The sequence below is a fragment of the Hemitrygon akajei genome, chromosome 6 (genome assembly GCF_048418815.1).
Source record: "Hemitrygon akajei chromosome 6, sHemAka1.3, whole genome shotgun sequence".
Taxonomy (NCBI): Eukaryota; Metazoa; Chordata; class Chondrichthyes; order Myliobatiformes; family Dasyatidae; genus Hemitrygon; species Hemitrygon akajei.
This window is the reverse complement of record NC_133129.1, coordinates 22,367,708-22,389,365: the sequence shown is the minus strand read 5'-3', so window position 1 is coordinate 22,389,365 and position 21,658 is coordinate 22,367,708. Positions and strand designations below refer to the sequence as shown.

The 21,658-nt window shown below is 46.7% G+C and overlaps 1 protein-coding gene across 2 annotated transcripts in view; it reads right to left on the bottom strand.

Annotated features, from left to right (window-relative positions):
• fbxo4 (F-box protein 4) overlaps nucleotides 1–21,658 on the bottom strand; it is a 77,954-nt gene that overhangs the window by 22,124 nt on the left and 34,172 nt on the right. Inside the window, exons 1-2 of one of the 2 annotated variants that reach the window (XM_073047993.1) lie at nucleotides 20,165–20,942; nucleotides 16,315–16,541 (exon numbers count right to left, since the gene is read on the bottom strand). In XM_073047993.1, the coding sequence (XP_072904094.1) occupies nucleotides 16,315–16,541; nucleotides 20,165–20,317 (380 nt within the window). In that variant the 5' untranslated portion in view covers nucleotides 20,318–20,942. Of the gene's footprint in view, nucleotides 1–16,314; nucleotides 16,542–20,164; nucleotides 20,943–21,658 lie in introns of those variants that run through there. The other variant, XM_073047994.1, reaches the window with a different exon arrangement.

Sequence of the window (21,658 nt, the reverse complement as noted above, 5' to 3'; positions counted from 1 at the left end):
AAACCCAGTTCACACCCAGAACATCAGGTATCCTACAACACACCCAGAACATCAGGAATCCTACATCACACCCAGAACATCAGGTACACAGACAGCACACCCAGAACATCAGGTACACAGACATCACACCCAGAACATCAGGTATCCTACAACACACCCAGCACATCAGGTACACAGACATCACACCCAGAACATCAGGTATCCTACAACACACCCAGAACATCAGGAAACCTACAACACACCCAGAACATCAGATATCCTACATCACACCCAGAACATCAGGTATCCTACAACACACCCAGAACATCAGGAAAACTACAACACACCCAGAACATCAGGTATCCTACATCACACCCAGAACATCAGGTATCCTACATCACACCCAGAACATCAGGTATCCTACATCACACCCAGAACATCAGGTATCCTACAACACACCCAGAACATCAGGTATCCTACAACACACCCAGAACATCAGGTACACAGACATCACACCCAGAACATCAGGTACACAGACATCACACCCAGAACATCAGGAAGCCTACAACACACCCAGAACATCAGGTATCCTACATCACACCCAGAACACCAGGAAGCCTACAACACACCCAGAACATCAGGTATCCTACATCACACCCAGAACATCAGGAAGCCTACAACACACCCAGAACATCAGGTATCCTACATCACACCCAGAACATCAGGTATCCTACATCACACCCAGAACATCAGGTATCCTACATCACACCCAGAACATCTGATACACAGACTGCACACCCAGAACATCAGGAAACCCAGATCACACCCAGAACATCAGGTATCCTACAACACACCCAGAACATCAGGTATCCTACATCACACCCAGAACATCAGGAATCCTACATCACACCCAGAACATCAGGTACACAGACAGCACACCCAGAACATCAGGTACACAGACATCACACCCAGAACATCAGGAATCCTACAACACACCCAGAACATCAGGTACACAGACATCACACCCAGAACATCAGGTATCCTACATCACACCCAGAACATCAGGAATCCTACAACACACCCAGAACATCAGGTACACAGACATCACACCCAGAACATCAGGTATCCTACATCACACCCAGAACATCAGGAAGCCTACAACACACCCAGAACATCAGGTATCCTACAACACACCCAGAACATCAGGAATCCTACATCACACCCAGAACATCAGGAATTCTACAACACACCCAGAACATCAGGAACACAGACATCACACCCAGAACATCAGGAAGCCTACAACACACCCAGTACATCAGGTATCCTACATCACACCCAGAACATCAGGTATCCTACATCACACCCAGAACATCAGGAAACCCAGATCACACCCAGAACATCAGGTACACAGACATCACACCCAGAACATCAGGTATCCTACAACACACCCAGAACATATGGTATACTACAACACACCCAGAACATCAAGAAACCTACAACACACCCAGAATATTAGGTATCCTACAACACACCCAGAACATCAGGTATCCGACAGCACGCCCAGAACATCAGGTATCCTACAGCACACCCAGAACATCAGGTATCCTACATCACACCCAGAACATCAGGAAGACTACAACACACCCAGAACATCAGGTACTCAGACATCACACCCAGAACATCAGGTACTCAGACATCACACCCAGAACATCAGGTACACAGACAGCACACACAGAACATCAGTTTTCCTACAACACACCCAGAACATCAGGTATCCTACAACACACCCAGAATATCAGGTATCCTACATCACACCCAGAACATCAAGAAGCCTACAACACACCCAGAACATCAGGAAGCCTACAACACACCCAGAACATCAGGTATCCTACAACACACCCAGATCATCAGGTATCCTACAACACACCCAGAACATCAGGTATCCTACATCACACCCAGAACATCAGGTATCCTACATCACACCCAGAACATCAGGTATCCTACAACACAACCAGAACATCAGGTAACCCACATCACACCCAGAACATCAGGTATCCTACAACACACCCAGAACATCAGGTATCCTACATCACACCCAGAACATCAGGTATCCTACAACACACCCAGAACATCAGGTATCCTACATCACACCCAGAACATCAGGTATCCTACAACACACCCAGAACATCAGGTATCCTACAGCACACGCAGAACATCAGGTATCCTACAGCACACGCAGAACATCAGGTATCCTACATCACACCCAGAACATCAGGTATCCTACAACACACCCAGAACATCAGGTATCCTGCAACACATCCAGAACATCAGGTATCCTGCAACACATCCAGAACATCAGGAATCCTACATCACACCCAGAACAACAGGTATCCTACAACACACCCAGAACATCAGGTATCCTACAATACACCCAGAACATCAGGTATCCTATATCACACCCAGAACATCAGGTATCCTACAACACACCCAGAACATCAGGTATCCTACATCACACCCAGAACATCAGGAATTTAACAACACACCCAGAACATCAGGAATTTAACAACACACCCAGAACATCAGGTATCCTACAACACACCCAGAACATCAGGTATCCTACAACACACCCAGAACATCAGGTATCCTACATCACACCCAGAACATCAGGAAGCCTACAACACACCCAGAACATCAGGTATCCTACATCACACCCAGAACATCAGGTATCCTACATCACACCCAGAACATCAGGTATCCTACATCACACCCAGAACATCTGGTACACAGACCGCACACCCAGTACATCAGGAAACCCAGATCACACCTAGAACATCAGGTATCCTACAACACACCCAGAACATCAGGTACACAGACATCACACCCAGAACATCAGGAAACCCAGTTCACACCCAGAACATCTGATACACAGACCGCACACCCAGAACATCAGGTATCCTACATCACACCCAGAACATCAGGTATCCTACATCATACCCAGAACATCAGGTACACAGACAGCACACCCAGAACATCAGGTACACAGACTTCACACCCAGAACATCAGGAATCCTACAACACACCCAGAACATCAGGTACACAGACATCACACCCAGAACATCAGGTATCCTACATCACACCCAGAACATCAGGAAGCCTACAACACACCCAGAACATCAGGTATCCTACAACACACCCAGAACATCAGGAATCCTACATCACACCCAGAACATCAGGAATCCTACAACACACCCAGAACATCAGGAACACAGACATCACACCCAGAACATCAGGTATCCTACATCACACCCACAACATCAGGAAGCCTACAACACACCCAGAACATCAGGTATCCTACATCACACCCAGAACATCAGGTATCCTACATCACACCCAGAACATCAGGTATCCTACATCACACCCAGAACATCTGATACACAGACCGCACACCCAGAACATCAGGAAACCCAGATCACACCCAGAACATCAGGTATCCTACAACACACCCAGAACATCAGGTACACAGACATCACACCCAGAACATCAGGAAACCCAGTTCACACCCAGAACATCAGGTATCCTACAACACACCCAGAACATCAGGTATCCTACATCACACCCAGAACATCAGGAATCCTGCATCACACCCAGAACATCAGGTACACAGACATCACACCCAGAACATCAGAAATCCTACATCACACTCAGAACATCAGGTACACAGACATCACACCCAGAACATCAGGTATCCTACATCACACCCAGAACATCAGGTATCCTACAACACACCCAGAACATCAGGTACACAGACATCACACCCAGAACATCAGGTATCCTACAACACACCCAGATAATCAGGAAACCTACAACACACCCAGAACATCAGGTATCCTACATCACACCCAGAACATCAGGTATCCTACAACACACCCAGAACATCAGGAAACCTACAATACACCCAGAACATCAGGTATCCTACAGCACACCCAGAACATCAGGTATCCTACAGCACACCCAGAACATCAGGTATCCTGCAACACACTCAGAACATCAGGTATCCTACAACACACCCAGAACATCAGGTATCCTACAGCACACCCAGAACATCAGGTATCCTGCAACACACCCAGAACATCAGGTATCCTACATCACACCCAGAACATCAGGTATCCTACATCACACCCAGAACATCAGGTACACAGACAGCACACCCAGAACATCAGGTATCCTACATCACACCCAGAACATCAGGTATCCTACATCACACCCAGAACATCAGGTATCCTACATCACACCCAGAACATCAGGTTCACAGACATCACACCCAGAACATCAGGTACACAGACAGCACACCCAGAACATCAGGTATCCTACAACACACCCAGAACATCAGGTATCCTACATCACACCCAGAACATCAGGTATCCTACAACACACCCAGAACATCAGGAAGCCTACAACACACCCAGAACATCAGGTACTCTACAACACACCCAGAACATCAGGTATCCTACATCACACCCAGAACATCAGGTACACGGACATCACACCCAGAACATCAGGTACCCTGCAACACACCCAGAACATCAGGTACACAGACATCACACCCAGAACATCAGGTATCCTACATCACACCCAGAACATCAGGTATCCTACAACACACCCAGAACATCAGGTACTCTACAACACACCCAGAACATCAGGTATCCTACATCACACCCAGAACATCAGGTACACAGACAGCACACCCAGAACATCAGGTATCCTACAACACACCCAGAATATCAGGTATCCTACATCACACCCAGAACATCAGGTATCCTACAACACACCCAGAACATCGGGTATCCTACATCACACCCAGAACATCAGGTACACAGACATCACCCCCAGAACATCAGGTATCCTACAACACCCCCAGAACATCAGGTAGAGCACACTCCTTCCCTAAGCTAATGTATCCATTCCAATGTGTGAATCACAGAACGATAGTTGTCAGCAATGGACTTAGCAGGGCTTTTAACAATTCTAGCAAAACACCTTTTTCTTTTTATCCGGCCCTCATTCAATGCAGCACCACCTCCCCTCAAAGTATTCTGCTACTGCTGTGCCTCTGAACTGTCGGGATGCTACTGGATGGGAGAGTATTAACTATAAGAACGGGTTAGACAGTCTGGGATTGTTTTCACTGAGCATCAGAGACTGATGGGTGACCAGGTAGCAGTATATAAAGTTGTGAGAGGCAAATAGGGTAAATTACCATGATCATGATTATTCTTGGCAAATTTTTCTACAGAAGTGCTTTGCCATTACCATCTTCTGGACAGTGTCCATAAGACAAAGAAGCAGAAGTCGGCCATTCGGCCCATCGAGTCTGCTCTGCCATTTTATCATGAGCTGATCCATTCTCCCATTTAGTACCACTCCCCCGATATTGTGTCTTTATGAGACGGGTGACCCCAGCCATTATCAATAGGGATTGTCTGTCTGGTGTCAGTGGTCACGTAACCAGGATTTGTGATCTGCACCGGCTGCTCATACGACCATCCACCACCTGCTCCCATGGATTCACGTGACCCTGATCGGAGTGGGTGAGAGGGGGGAGGAGGGAAGAGGGGGTGACCTGCAGGCTAGCGTAGGAAGGAGCAGCTTACACCTCCTTCGGTAGAGACACACCTCCACACCACCACCTCTCCTTGGGGTTGAAGTATCAAATAATAGAGGGCATAGCTTTAAGAGGGGGAAGTTTTATGGGGAATGTGTGGGCAAGTCTTTTTCACAAGTGGTTGGTGCCTGTGACAGCACCGTTTAAGGGACATGTGGTTCATTATTGTCACATGTACTGAGCCACAGTGAAAACTTGTCCTGCGTTGTACAGATCAACAGTGCTTTGAGGTAGAACAAAATAGACAGGCATGAACTGGCAGGAACAGACCATGTGCAGGCAGATATACAGCACAAATTGGCATCATAGTTGGCACAAACATCATACACTGAAGGGAGAAGTCCTATCTGTACTCTGTTGTACTGAGATTTAACTCTTACAGATCTCTGTGCCCGTTCCACGATCTCCACTGTACTGGATAATGAGGCGGTCATAACTGCATACCTTATTGTGTCTAACTTCGGTCAAATCGATGTTTTATATTTCTTTTTTATTTTGGAATTGCTTTCACTAATTTTAAAATCAGTTCTTCCTCCAGCTCCTTCTTGTTACTCAGGGGTAGGGTGCTTAAGCTAGAGAGGGTGCAGAAAAAGTTCCCATGGGGCTGGAGGGCTTGAGTCCGGAGAGAAGTGGGGAAGCTGGAACTGTTCTCCCTGAAAAGCAAGAGGCTGAGGGCTGACATCATAAAGGTATGGATAAGGCGAATGGTCACAGGCTGTTTCCCAGCATAGCAGAGTTTAAAACAGAAGAACTGTGGTTTACAGTGAGAGGGGAAAGGTTTAAAGGGGACCTGAGGATCATGAACTCCTGAAACAACTTACTAGAGAAGTGGGTGAGGCAGCTACAAGGACAACAATGGGCACGTACATGTAGGGATCTGGGCTAAGTGCAGGCAGATAGGACTGGCTTAGGAGACACCGAGGTTGACATGGATATGGTGGGCCGTGCCGTCTAACTGTGCGAATCTGTTGTTAGTTGTTGGAGGAGGTGAAAGGAAAGCAGATTGAACAGATGTCGTTCATTCAGGCTATGCTAATTTACTGGATCATAGTACGCTTTTCCATCAGCAGTGTTGGAGACAGACACCACTACATGTTCAAAATGAAGAACAGATGAACACTTGAAATACATTTTGGTGTAGTGATCTGGAAAGAGAATTGCCAAACTGGTGGTTTTGAATATTTCTAAACAATGACTAGTTGGCAAAATGACCAGTTTTATAAATTTCCAGTTTTAAGAATGAGGGAATCACTTCAGCCCACTTCAAACCACTTCTTGTCTGCTGGTTTCATAGATCTTCATATTCCTGTTCACTGCTTCTCCTTCTGCAGAACCTGCCTGACCTGCTGAGTGTTTCCAGCATTTACATAAGAACATAAGAAATAGAAGCAGGAGTAGGCCATCCAGCCCATCGAGCTTGCCCCGCCATTCAGTAAGATCATGGCTGATCTGTCCGTAAACTCAGCTCCATCTACCTGCCTTTTCCCCATAACCCTTAATTCCCTTACTATGTAAAAACCTATCTAACCTGTATCTTAAATATATTTAGTATAGAAGCCTCAACTGTTTCCCTGGGCAGAGAATTCCACAGACTCACCACTCTCTGGGAAAAACAGTTTCTCCTCATCTCCATCCTAAATCTTCTCCCCTGAATCTTGAGGCAATATCCCCTAGTTCTAGTCTCACCTACCAATGGAAACAACTTTCCTACTTCTATCTGATCTATCCCTTTCAAAATTTTGTATGTTTCTATAAGATCTCCTCTCATTCGTCTGAATTCCAGAGCCCCAGGCGACTCAATCTCTCCTCATAAGATAACCCTTTCATTCCTGGAATCAACCTGGTGAAACTCTACTGCACTGTCTCCAAAGCCAATATATCCTTCCTCAAGTATGGAGACCAGAACTGCACACAGTACTCCAGGTGCGGCCTCACCAGTACCCTATATAGTTGCAACATGACCTCCCTGCTCTTGAATTCAATCCCTCTAGCAGTGAAGGCCAACATTCCGTTTGCCTTCTAATAACCTGTTGTACCTACAAACCAACTTTTTGCAATTCATGAACAAGCACTCCCAAGTCCCTCTGCAAAACAGCAGGTTGCAATTTTTCGCCATTTAAATAATAATCTGCTCTTCTATTATTCCTTCCAAACTGGATGATCTCATATTTACCAACATTGTATTCCATCTGCCAGACCTTGGCCCACTCACTTAACCTATCTATATCCTTCTGCAGACTCTCCACATCCTCTGTACAATTTGCTTTTCCACTCAGTTTAGTGTCATCAGCAAATTTTGCTACGCTACACTCAGTCCCCTCTTCCAAGTCATCAATGTAAATGGTAAATAGCTGCGGGCCCAGCATCGATCCCTGCGGCATTCCATTCACCACTGACTGCCAACCGGAGAAACTCCCATTTATACCAACTCTCTGCCTTCTATTGGTTAACCAATCCACTATCCATGCCAATACACTTCCTCTGACTCCATGCATCCGTATCTTATTTATAAGTCTCTTGTGAGGCACCTTATCGAACACCTTCTGGAAATCCAAGTATACGACATCCACCTGTTCCCCTCTATCCACTGCACTCATTATGTCCTCAAAGAACTCCAGTAAGTTTGTCAAACAGGACCTACCCTTTCTGAATCCATGCTGCGTCTGTCTAATGGAACTACTCCTTTCTAAATGTTTCACTATTTCTTCCTTAATGATAGCTTCAAGCATTTTCCCAACTACAGATGTTAAACTAACTGGTTTACAGTTGCCTGTCTTTTGCCTACATCCTTTTTTAAAAAGTGGTGTGACATTTGCTGTCTTTCAATCCGCTGGGACCTGCCCAGAGTCTAGAGAATTTTGATAAGTGATTACCAACGCGTCTACTATAACCTCTGCCAATTCCTTCAGCACCCTGGGATACATCCCATCAGGACCAGGGGACTTACCTTCCTTCAGGCCCTCCAGTTTGCTCATCACTATCTCTTTAGTGACAGTGATTTTATCAAGGTCCTCACCTCCCATTTCGTCCATAACATCATTCTTTGACATATTCTCCACCGTGAAGGCTGATACAAAATAGTCGTTCAATGCCTCAGCCATTTCCTTATCACCCAATATCAATTTCCCTTTCTCATCTTCCAAGGGACCTAGGTTGACTTTAGCCATCCTCTTCCGCTTTATATATTTATAAAAACTTTTGCTATCTTTTTTTTATATTTTGTGCTAATTTACTTTCATACTCTATCTTCCCTTTCCTTATTTCTTGTTTAGTTGTTCTCTGTTGCTTTTTAAAGTTTTCCCAATCCTCCAGTCTCCCACTACCCTTCGCGACTTTGTACACATGAGCTTTTAATTTGATACTATCTTTTATTTCCTTAGTTATCCAAGGCTGGCTCTCCCCACACTTACTGTCCTTACTTTTGACTGGATTATACTTTTGTTGAGCACTGTGAAAAATCTCATTGAAAGTATTCCACTGTTCCTCAGCTGTCCTACCAAATAGCCTGTGCTCCCAATCCACATTAGACAATTCCTTCCTCATCCCATTGTAGTCTCCCTTGTTCAAGCATAATACACTAGTTTTAGATCTAACTATTTCATCCTCCATCTGTATGTGAAATTCAATCATACTATGATCACTCTTTCCAAGAGAATCCCTGACTACAAGATCGTTAATCTTACCTGTCTCATTGCACGGGACTAGAGCTAAGATAGTATTTTCCCTTGTAGGTTCACTAACATGCTGTTCAAGAAAGCCATCACAGATGCATTCTATGAAGTCCTCTTCAAGACTTCCTTGATGAACCTGATTCACCCAATCTATGTAGAAGTTAAAATCCCCCATGACAACTGCCATTCCATTCTTACAAGCCTCAGTTATTTCTTGGTTAATCGCCTCTGCCACTGCAATATTTTTATTAGGTGGCCTATAGACAATGCTCACCAGTGATTTTTTTTCCCTTTACTATTCTTAATCTCTACTCAGATGGACTCAACATTCTGCTCCTTAAATCTTAATATCGTCTCTCACAATCACCCTAATCTCATCCCTAATCAAGAGCGCCACCCCACCTCCTCTGCCTTCCTGCCTATCTTTCCATATTTTCTGATACCCTTGGATATTTAATTCCCAGTCATCTCCACCTTGCAACCAGCTTTCTGTAATGGCCACTAAATCATATGCCTGGGTCCTGATCTGTGCCACAAAATCTGAAGCTTTTATTTCAGATTTCCAGCATCTGCAGTTTGTTTTAAATTTTCCTTGCCTTGACATGAACTACTTTGAAAAGAGAGTTGGACAGCTGAATGGATAGGAATGGCTCCGAGGTCGTGGGCCAGATAGGACTAATTTGGATGGTGCACCTTAGTCAGTATGGAGAAGCTGGGCCGAAGGATCTGTTTGCATGCCGTTAACTCGATGACTCTATAACAGCCAGAATCGCAAAGGTTTAAAAGAAGAAGTGCTGTGCTGATGAACACATTGAGATAAAGACGATCTTTATCTGTCACATTTACATCAAAACATACAGGGAAATGCATTGTTTACGTCAAATCATGTGAGGATTGTGCTCAGCAGCCCATGCTTATGGCACCAACACAGCATGCCCGAAACTCACTAACCCTAACCTGTATGTCTGAAATGTGGGAGGAAACTGGAGCACCCCGAGGAAACCCACACAGTCACAGGGAGAATGTACAAACTCCATAAACCCAGAAGGCCATAAGACATAGTGACTTCTTACAAGCAGTGGCACGAATTTAACCCCAATTCTGCTCCTATGTCTTATGGTCTAAACCAGCAGATATACTAGCCCTGCTCCAGGGAGGAGGGAACTACATGCCAGTTAGCCTATTGTCCATCACTGTAAAAGTGCTGGAAGCATTCAAGTTACAAGAAACTTTAATGTAATTAGGCGGAGTCAAACTATTTTATGAAAGGGAAAGTGACAAAGTTTAGGTTGGCAGAGTGGATGCAGTGGACAGGACTTAGATTTGAAGAGATGTGACCTCTTCACTCCTGCCTCAATTCCGGAGCAGAGAAGGATTGGTAATAAATGCTGGGAATGCTCTGTGTGTGATTGAATAGATCGGTGCCAATAAAAGGTTACTGCACAAGATTGATCTTAACATGATAAACGATCAGTTACCTGAGGAGACATCAGAGTCTGCAGATGCTGGAGATCCGGAGCAACACACGAAGGAGCTAGAGGAAGTCAGGAGGGAATTGGACAGTCGATGTTTCAAGTTGAAGACTGTCCATTTCTCTCCATCGAGGAGATTGTGTAAGTGTTTGGGAAGGTCTGTGTGTAAATAAGTGCTTAGAACATCCTGGATAAAAATAAGTAAATGTTCAGAAAATTCGGGGTCCATATGGCGCCACAGTAGCGTAGCAGAGAGTGCGATGTTGTTACAGCTCAGGGATCGGAGTTCAGAGTTCAATTCCAGTGCTGTCTGTAAGGAGTCTGTGCGTTCTCATGAGTGGGTGACCTTCTTCTGGGTGCTTCAGTTGCCTCCATGGTCCAAAGACACGCTGAGTTGGCAGGCTTTGTAAATTGTCCATCGATTAGGCTAGGGTTAAATTGCTGGGTGGTGCAGCTTGCTGGGCTGAAGGACCTGTTCAGTACGGCATCTCCAAGTACGTAGACAGACAAACAGACAGGTATAGATAAATAAAAAACTCAGGAAATCACTAAAACAGGAACAGCAAATGCTGGAAACTCAGTAGGTCAGGCTGTATCTGTGGGAAGTGAAGCAAGATTTAACATTGAGACGAGAGAGTGATAGTCATATTGAGGTACAGTACAGAAACAGGCCCTTTGGCCCCTCTAGTCCTCGCCAAACCATTGAAACAGACTACTCCCATCGACCTGCACCGGGACCATAGCCCTCCATACCCCTACCATCCATGTACCTATCAAACTTGGCTGAAACATTGAACTCGAGCTTGCTGGCAGTTTGTTGCACACTCTCACAACCTTTGTTCGGGATGTAGGATTAGATGGTCTCCCCACCTCACCATCTACCTTGCAACGCTATTGTCAGTCTGTCCTGCATATTGACGATGATTGCAACACAGTCATCAGCACTGTTGTAATGTTCTGATCTGTATCAACAGTATGCAAGACAATGTTTTGAATGTATCTCAGTATTTTTGACAGGATTAAATACATTTAAACTTACATTGGTGCAAAAACTAACCAGTAAGGAGAGTGTGAGCCTATGCCTCTTTCAGAACGTTAAAGGAAGGAAGTTTTGCAACATAGGCCCACAGGAAATTGATGAAATTGCGCATGGAGAACAGTGTTCAGATCTGTCTCTTAACATGAAGAAACACACCGGAGACAAAGCTGGTGCAGCAAGATGAATCCCTGAGGTGAGTGAACCATAGTCTCTGAAATCAAAAAGCATAGTCATCTGTCCCGAGCAAATCGAGTACAGCAAGCACGATATACAGCAGTGAGGGCCAGGGACCGAGATTCTCAACCCTGCGTCCACAGGCACAATACAGGGCAGTGAGGGCCAGGGACAGAGATTCTCAACCCTGCGTCCACAGGCACAATACAGGGCAGTGAGGGCCAGGGACCGAGATTCTCAACCCTGTGTCTACAGACACAATGAGGGCAGTGAGGGCCAGGGACCGAGATTCTCAACCCTGTGTCTACAGGCACAATACAGGGCAGTGAGGGCCAGGGACCGAGATTCTCAACCCTGCGTCCACAGGCACAATACAGGGCAGTGAGGGCCAGGGACCGAGATTCTCAACCCTGCGTCCACAGGCACAATACAGGGCAGTGAGGGCCAGGGACCGAGATTCTCAACCCTGCGTCCACAGGCACAATACAGGGCAGTGAGGGCCAGGGACCGAGATTCTCAACCCTGCGTCCACAGGCACAATAAGGGCAGTGAGGGCCAGGGACCGAGATTCTCAACCCTGCGTCCACAGGCACAATACAGGGCAGTGAGGGCCAGGGACCGAGATTCTCAACCCTGCGTCCACAGGCACAATACAACCGAGATTCTCAACCCTGCGTCCACAGGCACAATAAGGGCAGTGAGGGCCAGGGACCAAGATTCTCAACCCTATGTCTACAGACACAATACAGGGCAGTGAGGGCCAGGGACCGAGATTCTCAACCCTGCGTCCACAGGCACAATACAGGGCAGTGAGGGCCAGGGACCGAGATTCTCAACCCTGTGTCTACAGACACAATACAGGGCACTGAAGTGCAGACACTGAGGTTCTCAATCCTGCATCTACAAGCACAATACGGATGGTGACGGGTTGGGACTGAAGTTGTGAAACATACATCTACAAACACAGTATAGGATACTGAGGGTTAGGAACGGAGGTTTTCAGTCCTACGTCTACAAGCTCAGTAGGGGCAGAGAGGGACAGAGATTGTGGTTCTGAATCCTCCACCTACAAGCACAACAGAGACAGTGAGGGGCAGGGACTGAGGTTCTCAATTAATAGGTTCCCTATTATATTTTTTATGAAATATTTTTATTACAAGTTCAGTGCTCCAATATATATAAGACAAGTCAAGTCGCTTTTTATTGTCATTTCGACCATAAACTGCTGGTACAGTACACAGTAAAAATGAAACAATGTTCCTCCAGGACCCTGGTGCTACATGAAACAACACAAAACTACACTAGACTATGTGAGACAGCACAAGGCTACACTAGACTACACAGAACAACACAACAACTACACTAGACTACAAACCTACACAGGACTACGTAAAGTGTACAAAACAGTGCAGGGCAGTACAATAATTAATAAATAAATAATAAACAAGACAATAGGCACAGTAGAGGACAACTTTCAATATAATAATAAACCACTGACTAACACAATTACTATACAACTATGACAAACGACATTAAACTGAAATGTTTCCATTTCTGTCAATGATGGCACTAATCCCCGATGGAGATTAGTCCAACGGTCCCGGAACGCCTCTATTGTTACCGTGGGCAGCACGTGTTCCCCCTCAATTTACCCAGGCATGGACATACCTCTTAAACATTGCCAGGCAGTCTGCCAGGGCAGATCCCTCCGCCACACATTCCCAAGACCCAAGGATGGCTGATTTAACCAGCCCCAGGAGCAAGTTAACAAGGACATCCTCATCCCTCCATGCCCCCTCCTTACTGGATGACTGTATATAAATGGGGTGAGGCTAAAATGTAACCAGAAGACAAGGAGCAATTCTCGCAGATACACAAAAAGGGGCTGCAGCCTCGCACACCCCATGTACATGTGGTACACAGTCTCTTCTAGCCGCAAAGGTGGCACGCGGACACACACCAGCGACTGTCCGGCCTCTCCCATTGGGAGATTCAAGACCTATACATGGCAGTGAGGGGTAGGGACTGAGGTTCTGAATCCTGTGTGTACTGGCACGATACAGGGCAGTGAGGGGTAGGGACTGGGGTTCTGAACCCTATCTCTACAAGCACGATACATGGCAGTGAGGGGGAGGGACTGAGGGTCAATCCTTTTACAAGCACAATATGTGGCAGTCAGGGACTGAGGTTCTGAATCCAATGTTTTCAAGCCCGATACAGGGCGGTGAGGGACGGGTCTGAGAATCTTAATCCTATGTCAACAAGAATGATAAATGTCAGTGAGGGTTAGGGACTGAGGTTCTGAGTCATATGTCTACAAGAAAGATGCAGGGCAGTGAAGGGAAGTGACTCAGGTTCCCAATCCTACATCTACAAGCTCAATACCAGGGAGTGAGTGAATGGCACTAAGTTTCTGAATCCTCTGTCTACAATCACAACACAGGGCAGAGAGGGACAGGGACTGAGTTTCTGAATCCTCTGTCTACAAGCACAACACAGGGCAGAGAGGGACAGGGACTGAGTTTCTGAATCCTGTATCTACAATCACAACACAGGGCAGAGAGGGACAGGGACTGAGTTTCTGAATCCTGTATCTACAATCACAACACAGGGCAGAGAGGGACAGGGACTGAGTTTATGAATCCTGCATCTACAAGCACAACACAGGGCAGAGAGGGACAGGGACTGAGTTTCTGAATCCTGTATCTACAATCACAACACAGGGCAGAGAGGGACAGGGACTGAGTTTATGAATCCTGCATCTACAATCACAACACAGGGCAGAGAGGGTCAGGGACTGAGTTTCTGAATCCTGCATCTACAATCACAACACAGGGCAGAGAGGGACAGGGACTGAGTTTCTGAATCCTGCATCTACAATCACAACACAGGGCAGAGAGGGACAGGGACTGAGTTTCTGAATCCTGCATCTACAATCACAACACAGGGCAGAGAGGGACAGGGACTGAGTTTCTGAATCCTGCATCTACAATCACAACACAGGGCAGAGAGGGACAGGGACTGAGTTTCTGAATCCTGTATCTACAATCACAACACAGGGCAGAGAGGGACAGGGACTGAGTTTATGAATCCTGTATCTACAATCACAACACAGGGCAGAGAGGGACAGGGACTGAGTTTATGAATCCTGCATCTACAAGCACAACACAGGGCAGAGAGGGACAGGGACTGAGTTTCTGAATCCTGTATCTACAATCACAACACAGGGCAGAGAGGTTCAGGGACTGAGTTTATGAATCCTCTGTCTACAAGCACAACACAGGGCAGAGAGGGACAGGGACTGAGGCTGTGAAACCTGCATCTTGCGTTGTAAAGCTGCCACAAAACAACAAATTTCATAACAAATGTTAAAGAGAAAGAGAAGATTCACAAGGATGTTGCTGAAACTCCTTTTGACCCATTGGCTTTATAAATCAAAGTATTAGGGTCAGTAGTTGGGATGTTATGTTGAAAATGTGTAAGAGTTTGGCTAGGCCTAATTTGGAGTACCGTGTGCAGATTTTGGTCTCCCACCTGCAGGAAAGATGCCAATAAGATTGAAAGAGTACAGAGAAAACTTCCATGGATTTGCCAGAACTCGAGGACCTGAGTTACAGGGAAAGGTTGAATAGGTTAGGAACTTATTCTCTGGAACACAGAAGTCTGAAAGGAGATTAGATTGAGGTGTACTAAATTATGGGGGGCACAGACAGGGTAAATACAAGCAGGCTTTTTCCACTGAGGTCGGATGAAATGACAAGTAGAGGTCATGGGTTAAGGGTGAAAGGTGAAATGTTTAAGGGGAACATGAGTGGGAACCTCCTCACCCAGAGGGAGGTGAGAGTATGAAATGAATTGCCACTGGAGGTGGTGGATGTGGGTTCAGTTTCAACACTGAGTCATAGAGAACTACTGCACATGAACCAGTCATTCGGCCCATCTAGTCTGTGCTGAACTGTGACTCTGCCTAGTCCCGTTGACCCACACCTGGACCATAACCTTCCATACCCCTCCAATCATGAACCTAACCAAATTCCTCTTAAATATTGAATGGAGGGCTGTGGTGTAGGTGCAGGTTGGTGGGACTAGGTACAATAACAGTTCAGCATGGACTAGATGGACTGAAGGGCCTGTAGTAGTGTTCTATGATGCTGTTTGTGATAATGAGCCTGATTCTGATACGCTGATCACAGATAATACTTATTACATGGGATGACAAGCCAGATTAAGTCTGTTCGAAGAGGCTTCAGGACTACCATTCGCCATGGGTCAGATGGTGAGCATTCAGCGGGTTTTGGGGAAAAGAATCTCACTCACGTTGCCATATAATCCTGCTCCGTTGTATCTGTGAGTGGTTTGCTGAGCAGGGCTGCATCGGGCAGTGACAGGTAGTCGACAGATTTCCAGTGAGGGAGATCTCGCAGTAAAAAGTAGCGCCACAGCAGTGGGTCACGGACCATGGTGTTCCAGTAGCGACTGACACACCCCAGCTGACACAGGTCTCTGGGGGGCAGCAAAGCCACAATGTAAAGTTGTAACTCTTCCTGAAACCAAACACACACAGATCTCAGCCTGGACTTCCAACAACAGCACAAATGGTGGGACAGGGAGGCGGAGTGGGGAAAGAGGACCACACAAATGATCAGTCGTCCGGTTGGAATATCAGTAAAAATACATGGCAGATGCATTGCAGGCAATGGACAAAGGATTAAAAACACAAAATGCTGGCAGAACTCAGCAGGCCAGACAGCATCTATGGGAGGAGGTAGTGACAAAGGATTGTCTTTTTTAAAATCTGACATTTAAAGTCCTTGCCTTTTACCCTCTGGAATCTATTTTGAACTACTCTCCACTCGACTGCAGAGGTTCTGGGTAAAATGGCTCACTCACTTTGACTGTCTTTTTGTGAATGTTGGATCCTCACCGCAGATGATCACTGATGTACAGAGGGATCTTGCTGTGCACGTGGATGGAGTGGTAAAGAGGGTGGGTGGAATGTGTGTGTTGGCAGCACCATGTGGGGCAACATTAAAGGCTGCCCCGGCATATCCTGAGGTTGTGTTGGTTGTGAACACATTGCACAGTATGCTTAGATGTACAGCAGATGTAATAATTCATGGGTCTGCATCTGTCAAGGCATTGAGTATAAAAGTTAGGAAGTCATGCTGTTGGGCTGGACCTGGAGCATTCTATCTAGTTCTGGTTTCTACAGTGCAGAGCAACACACACACACAATGCTGGAGGAACTCAGCAGGTCAAGCAGCATCTATGGAGACAGACAATGTTTCAGGCGAAGACCCTTCATCAGGGCTAGGAACATGGAAAAGACCAGAATTTAAAAAGTGGAGCTGGGGGGCAGGGGAGGAGGGGAGGACTAGCGAGACGGTGATAGGTGAAACCAGGTGGGAAAGCTAAAGGGATGGAGAAGAAGGAATCTGATAGGAGAGGGACGAAAGTACCATGGGAGAAAGGGAAGTAGGAGGGTACAAGGGTGATGTGATAGGCAGGTGAAGAGAAGAGGCAAGCCAGAGTTGGGAATAGGGAGGTTCAATATTAACACTCTGTGCAACCCAAACTGTGTATCCCCCAAGGGGCGTGGTGGAGGGAGCTTCACTCTGTCTCTAACCTTGGGAGTGTGTCATGAGACAGTGAAGAGGGAGTTTCATTCTGTGTCAGTAAATTTTCTGATGACACAAAGGTTGGGGGTGTTGTGGATAGTGTGGAGGGCTGTCAGAGGTTACAGCGGGACATTGATAAGATGCAAAACTGGGCTGAGAAATGGCAGATGGAGTTCAACCCAGATAAGTGTGAAGTGGTTCATTTTGGTAGGTCAAATATGATGACAGAATATAGTATTAATGGTAAGACTCTTGGCAGTGTGGAGGGATCTTGGGGTCCGAGTCCATTGGACACTCAAAGCAGCTGTGCAGGTTGACTCTGTGGTTAAGAAGGCATATGGTGCATTGGCCTTCATCAATCGTAGGATTGAGTTTAGGAGCTGAGAGGTAATGTTGCAGCTACATAGAAGCCTGGTCAGACCCCACTTGGTGTACTGTGCTCAGTTCTGGTCACCTCACTACAGGAAGGATACGGAAACCATAGGAAGGGTGCAGAGGAGATTTGCAAGGATGTTACCTGGATTGGGGAGCATGCCTTATGAGAATAGGTTGAGTGAACTTGACCTTTTCTCCTTGGAGCGACGGAGGATGAGAGATGACCTGATAGAGGTGTAAAAGATAATGAGAGGCATTGATCGTGTGGATAGTCAGAGGCTTTTTCCCAGGGCTAAAATGGCTAGCACAAGAGACACAGTGTTAAGGTGATTGGAAGTAGGTACAGAGGAGGTGTCAGGAGTAATTTTTTTTTAAGCAGGGAGTGGTGAGTACGTTGAATGGGCTGCCAGCGACGGTTGTGGAGGCAGATACGATAGGGTATTTAAGAGACTCCTGGACAGGTACATGGAGCTCAGAAAAATAGAGGGCTATGGGTAATCCTAGGTAATTTCTAAGGTAAGGACAAGTTCAGCACAGTTTTGTGGACCGAAAGGCCGGTATTGTGCTGTAGGTTTTCTCTGTTTCTATATAAGCAAGGATGTACTACTGGAGCTTTATAAGGCAGTGGTCAGACCACACATGAGCAGTTTTGGACCCCTTATCTAAGAAAAGACGTGCTGGTATTGTCGAGGGTCCAGAGGACATTCACGAGAATTATTCTGGGAATGAAAGGGTTAACACATGAGGAGCATTTGACGGCTCTGGGCCTGTACTCACTGGAGTTTAGAAGAATGGCGGGGGGGGGGGGGGTTATCTCATTGAAAGGCCTAGATAAAGTGAACATGGAGAGGATGTTTCCTATAGCGGGAGAATCTCGGACCAGAGGGCACAGCCTCAGAATAGAAGGATGAGAAGGAGTTTCTTTAGCCAGAGGTTGGTGAATCTGTGGAATTCATTGACACCGATGGCAGAGGAGGCCAAATCATTTGGTTATAGAAGTTGATAGATTCCTGATTAGTTAAGGGATTAAAGGTTACAGGAAGAAGGCAAGAGAATGGGGTTGGGGTTGGGGTTGACAGGGATAATAAATCAGCCATGATGAGTGGAAATGGCCTCATTCTGCTCCTATGTCTTATGTCTTAAGTACTAGAGATTCTGCAGATGCTGGAAGTGTGGATCAACACACAAAATGCTGAAGGAACTTAGCGGGTCAGGAAGCATCTATGGAGAGGAGTATCCAGTCGACATTTTGGGCTGAGATGAGGGAGAGGGAGGGAGAGAGGGAGAGAGGGAGAGAGGGAGAGAGGGAGAGAGGGAGAGAGGGAGAGAGGGAGAGAGGGAGAGAGAGGGAGAGAGAGAGAGAGAGAGAGAGAGTGTGTGCGTATTAATTGTTACTCTGGATCCGATGCAGCACAGAAAAAAACACAATGAGATAAAGAACATGATGAATATCAACACACAAGATAGTTACTGCACTGTACCACGCAAAGTCTCAGGCACATATATATAAAACTAGAGAGCCCAAGTCTTGTTCAGTGGTTTAGTCATTTTATGCATTGCACAGTTCTGCTGTTACAAAAAAAATTTTGTGCCATACGCGAGTGATGATAAACCTGATTCTGAGATATGGACTGAGAGTGGGAAGGGGGCAGGGAGAGGGGAATCATGGTTGGGAAAAGGGAGAGGCGAGGGAGCGGGAAGCACCAGAGAGACAGACTGCAATGATCAATAAATCAATTGTTTGGAATCTGATGACCTTGCCTGGTGTCTCAGGGCTGGGCCCACCACTGTCCCACCCTGACCCTGGCACTCCTCTGCCTCCCCCCACGGTACTCTACCCTCGCCATTCCCAACATCATTTACTCCCAGCAGAGTTACAAACTCTCTTCGGCTCCAATACAGTAGTGAGCATAGCCTGAATGTCCATGAAGAGACCCCAGGCACAGGAGTGCCTGTACATCAGGGGGCTGACAGGAAATGATGGAGTAGCGGTGGTGGGGTGGGGTGGGGCAGTGTTGATCTCAGCAGGTCTGAGGGGGAGAAGGTGGTGTCCCCACCCCGCAGCTCGTTCCTCTAGCAGACTTCCCGACCAGGTCGCTGACCCCGGCTCTGCGGCCTCAGCCGAAGCCTGGGCCTCGCTGGCTCGGCGGGCCGGCGGGAGAGGCGCTGCTTACCGGCAGGCTGTTCAGCGACGCCGCGCCACTGTCGGCCTCCGGCGGGGGCCTCTCCTTCGGCCGGCCTCCGGTGCTGCGCAGGTACCGGTCCCGGAGGAGCCCCAGACCCGCACGGATCGCTTGCTCGATCCGGCTCCACTCGTCGCTCGCCATCGGCGGCGCTCAGCTGGTGCCGGGACCTTTATCCCCCCGGCCCCCGGGCGAAGATCACACGCTAGAGCTGACTAAGCAGTAAATACAAAGTCACTGCACTCGGGAGCGGGGCAGTTGCGACCACTCTGCCCTTCCAGAAAGTCCCTCCAGTCGCTTCCACTCCACCTCACTCCGGTCGGCCGGCTGCCGCCCGAAACCTCGCCCTTACCGCTGGCGATGTGCACTTCAGGATTCTGTTTTGGAGCTTTCCAGTTGGACACGTCCCACTTCCCAGCGAGGAAGGACAACACCAGTATAGTGAGGAGCAGAGAGAAGATCCTGGGAGTTGAAGATCTATTATCACTGACCGAGTTATCACTATTATTACCCGATATTGAAAGGACTAGATAAGGTGGTTGTTTCCTATGGTGGGGGTATCCAGAACTAGAGGGCACAGCCTCAAAATTGAGGGGTGACCTTTTAGAACAGAGGTAAGGAGGAATTTTTTTAGGCAGAGAGTGGTGAATCTGTGGAATGCTCTGCCACAGACTGCGGTGGAGGCCAAGTCTGTGGGTATATTTAAGGTCGAAGTTGATCATCGGTCAGGGCATCCTAGGATATGGCAAGAAGGCAGGTGTATGGGGTTGAGTGGGATCCATGATGGAATGGCAGAGCAGACTCAATGGGCTGAATGGCCTAATTCTGCTCTTATGGACAACATGAATTTGTGCTGAGTTCCTCCAGCACTTTGTGTTTGTGAGTTCAAGATAGTTTAATGTAGTTGTACAAATCTATTTCTTTTAGCACATTGACTCACCTTAGCACTAATTATTAACTGATAACTTACCTGTTATGCATTGACTTTTTTCTCTCTCTCTCACTCCAAAGTGAAAATATACAAGTTAACTTCACCTCCAGCTGTCTGCTTTAATTTATCTGAAGAACAGTTGCACAGACACAACAAATTGGCAATGAGTACGACCCTGAATGACAGCGAATAACTGAGGTGACAGAACTCGGAGGAAGGGAGAGAGACAGCCAGAGGAAAGTGTGAACCAGTACAGAGAAGGCAGTCAGGAATGCGTGAATGACAGTGCACGGTACACAGAGAGAGTCACACAACTAGCAAAGCCAAAGTGAAAATAACATGACGATAGTCGGAAAGTTGACAAATTTTATTGTGCTAATGAGGACTGGGAATCTATTGCGTGGACTGAACTGTATTGTAATGCTGACGATGTGGATGAGGAAAAGAAAGCCTACGCACTTCTTAGCTTAATGGGTGCTAAAATATATAGAGTCTCTTGGTATACAACTTGGTAGCTCCTGAAACGCCAGCAAGCAAGACATTCAATGAGATTG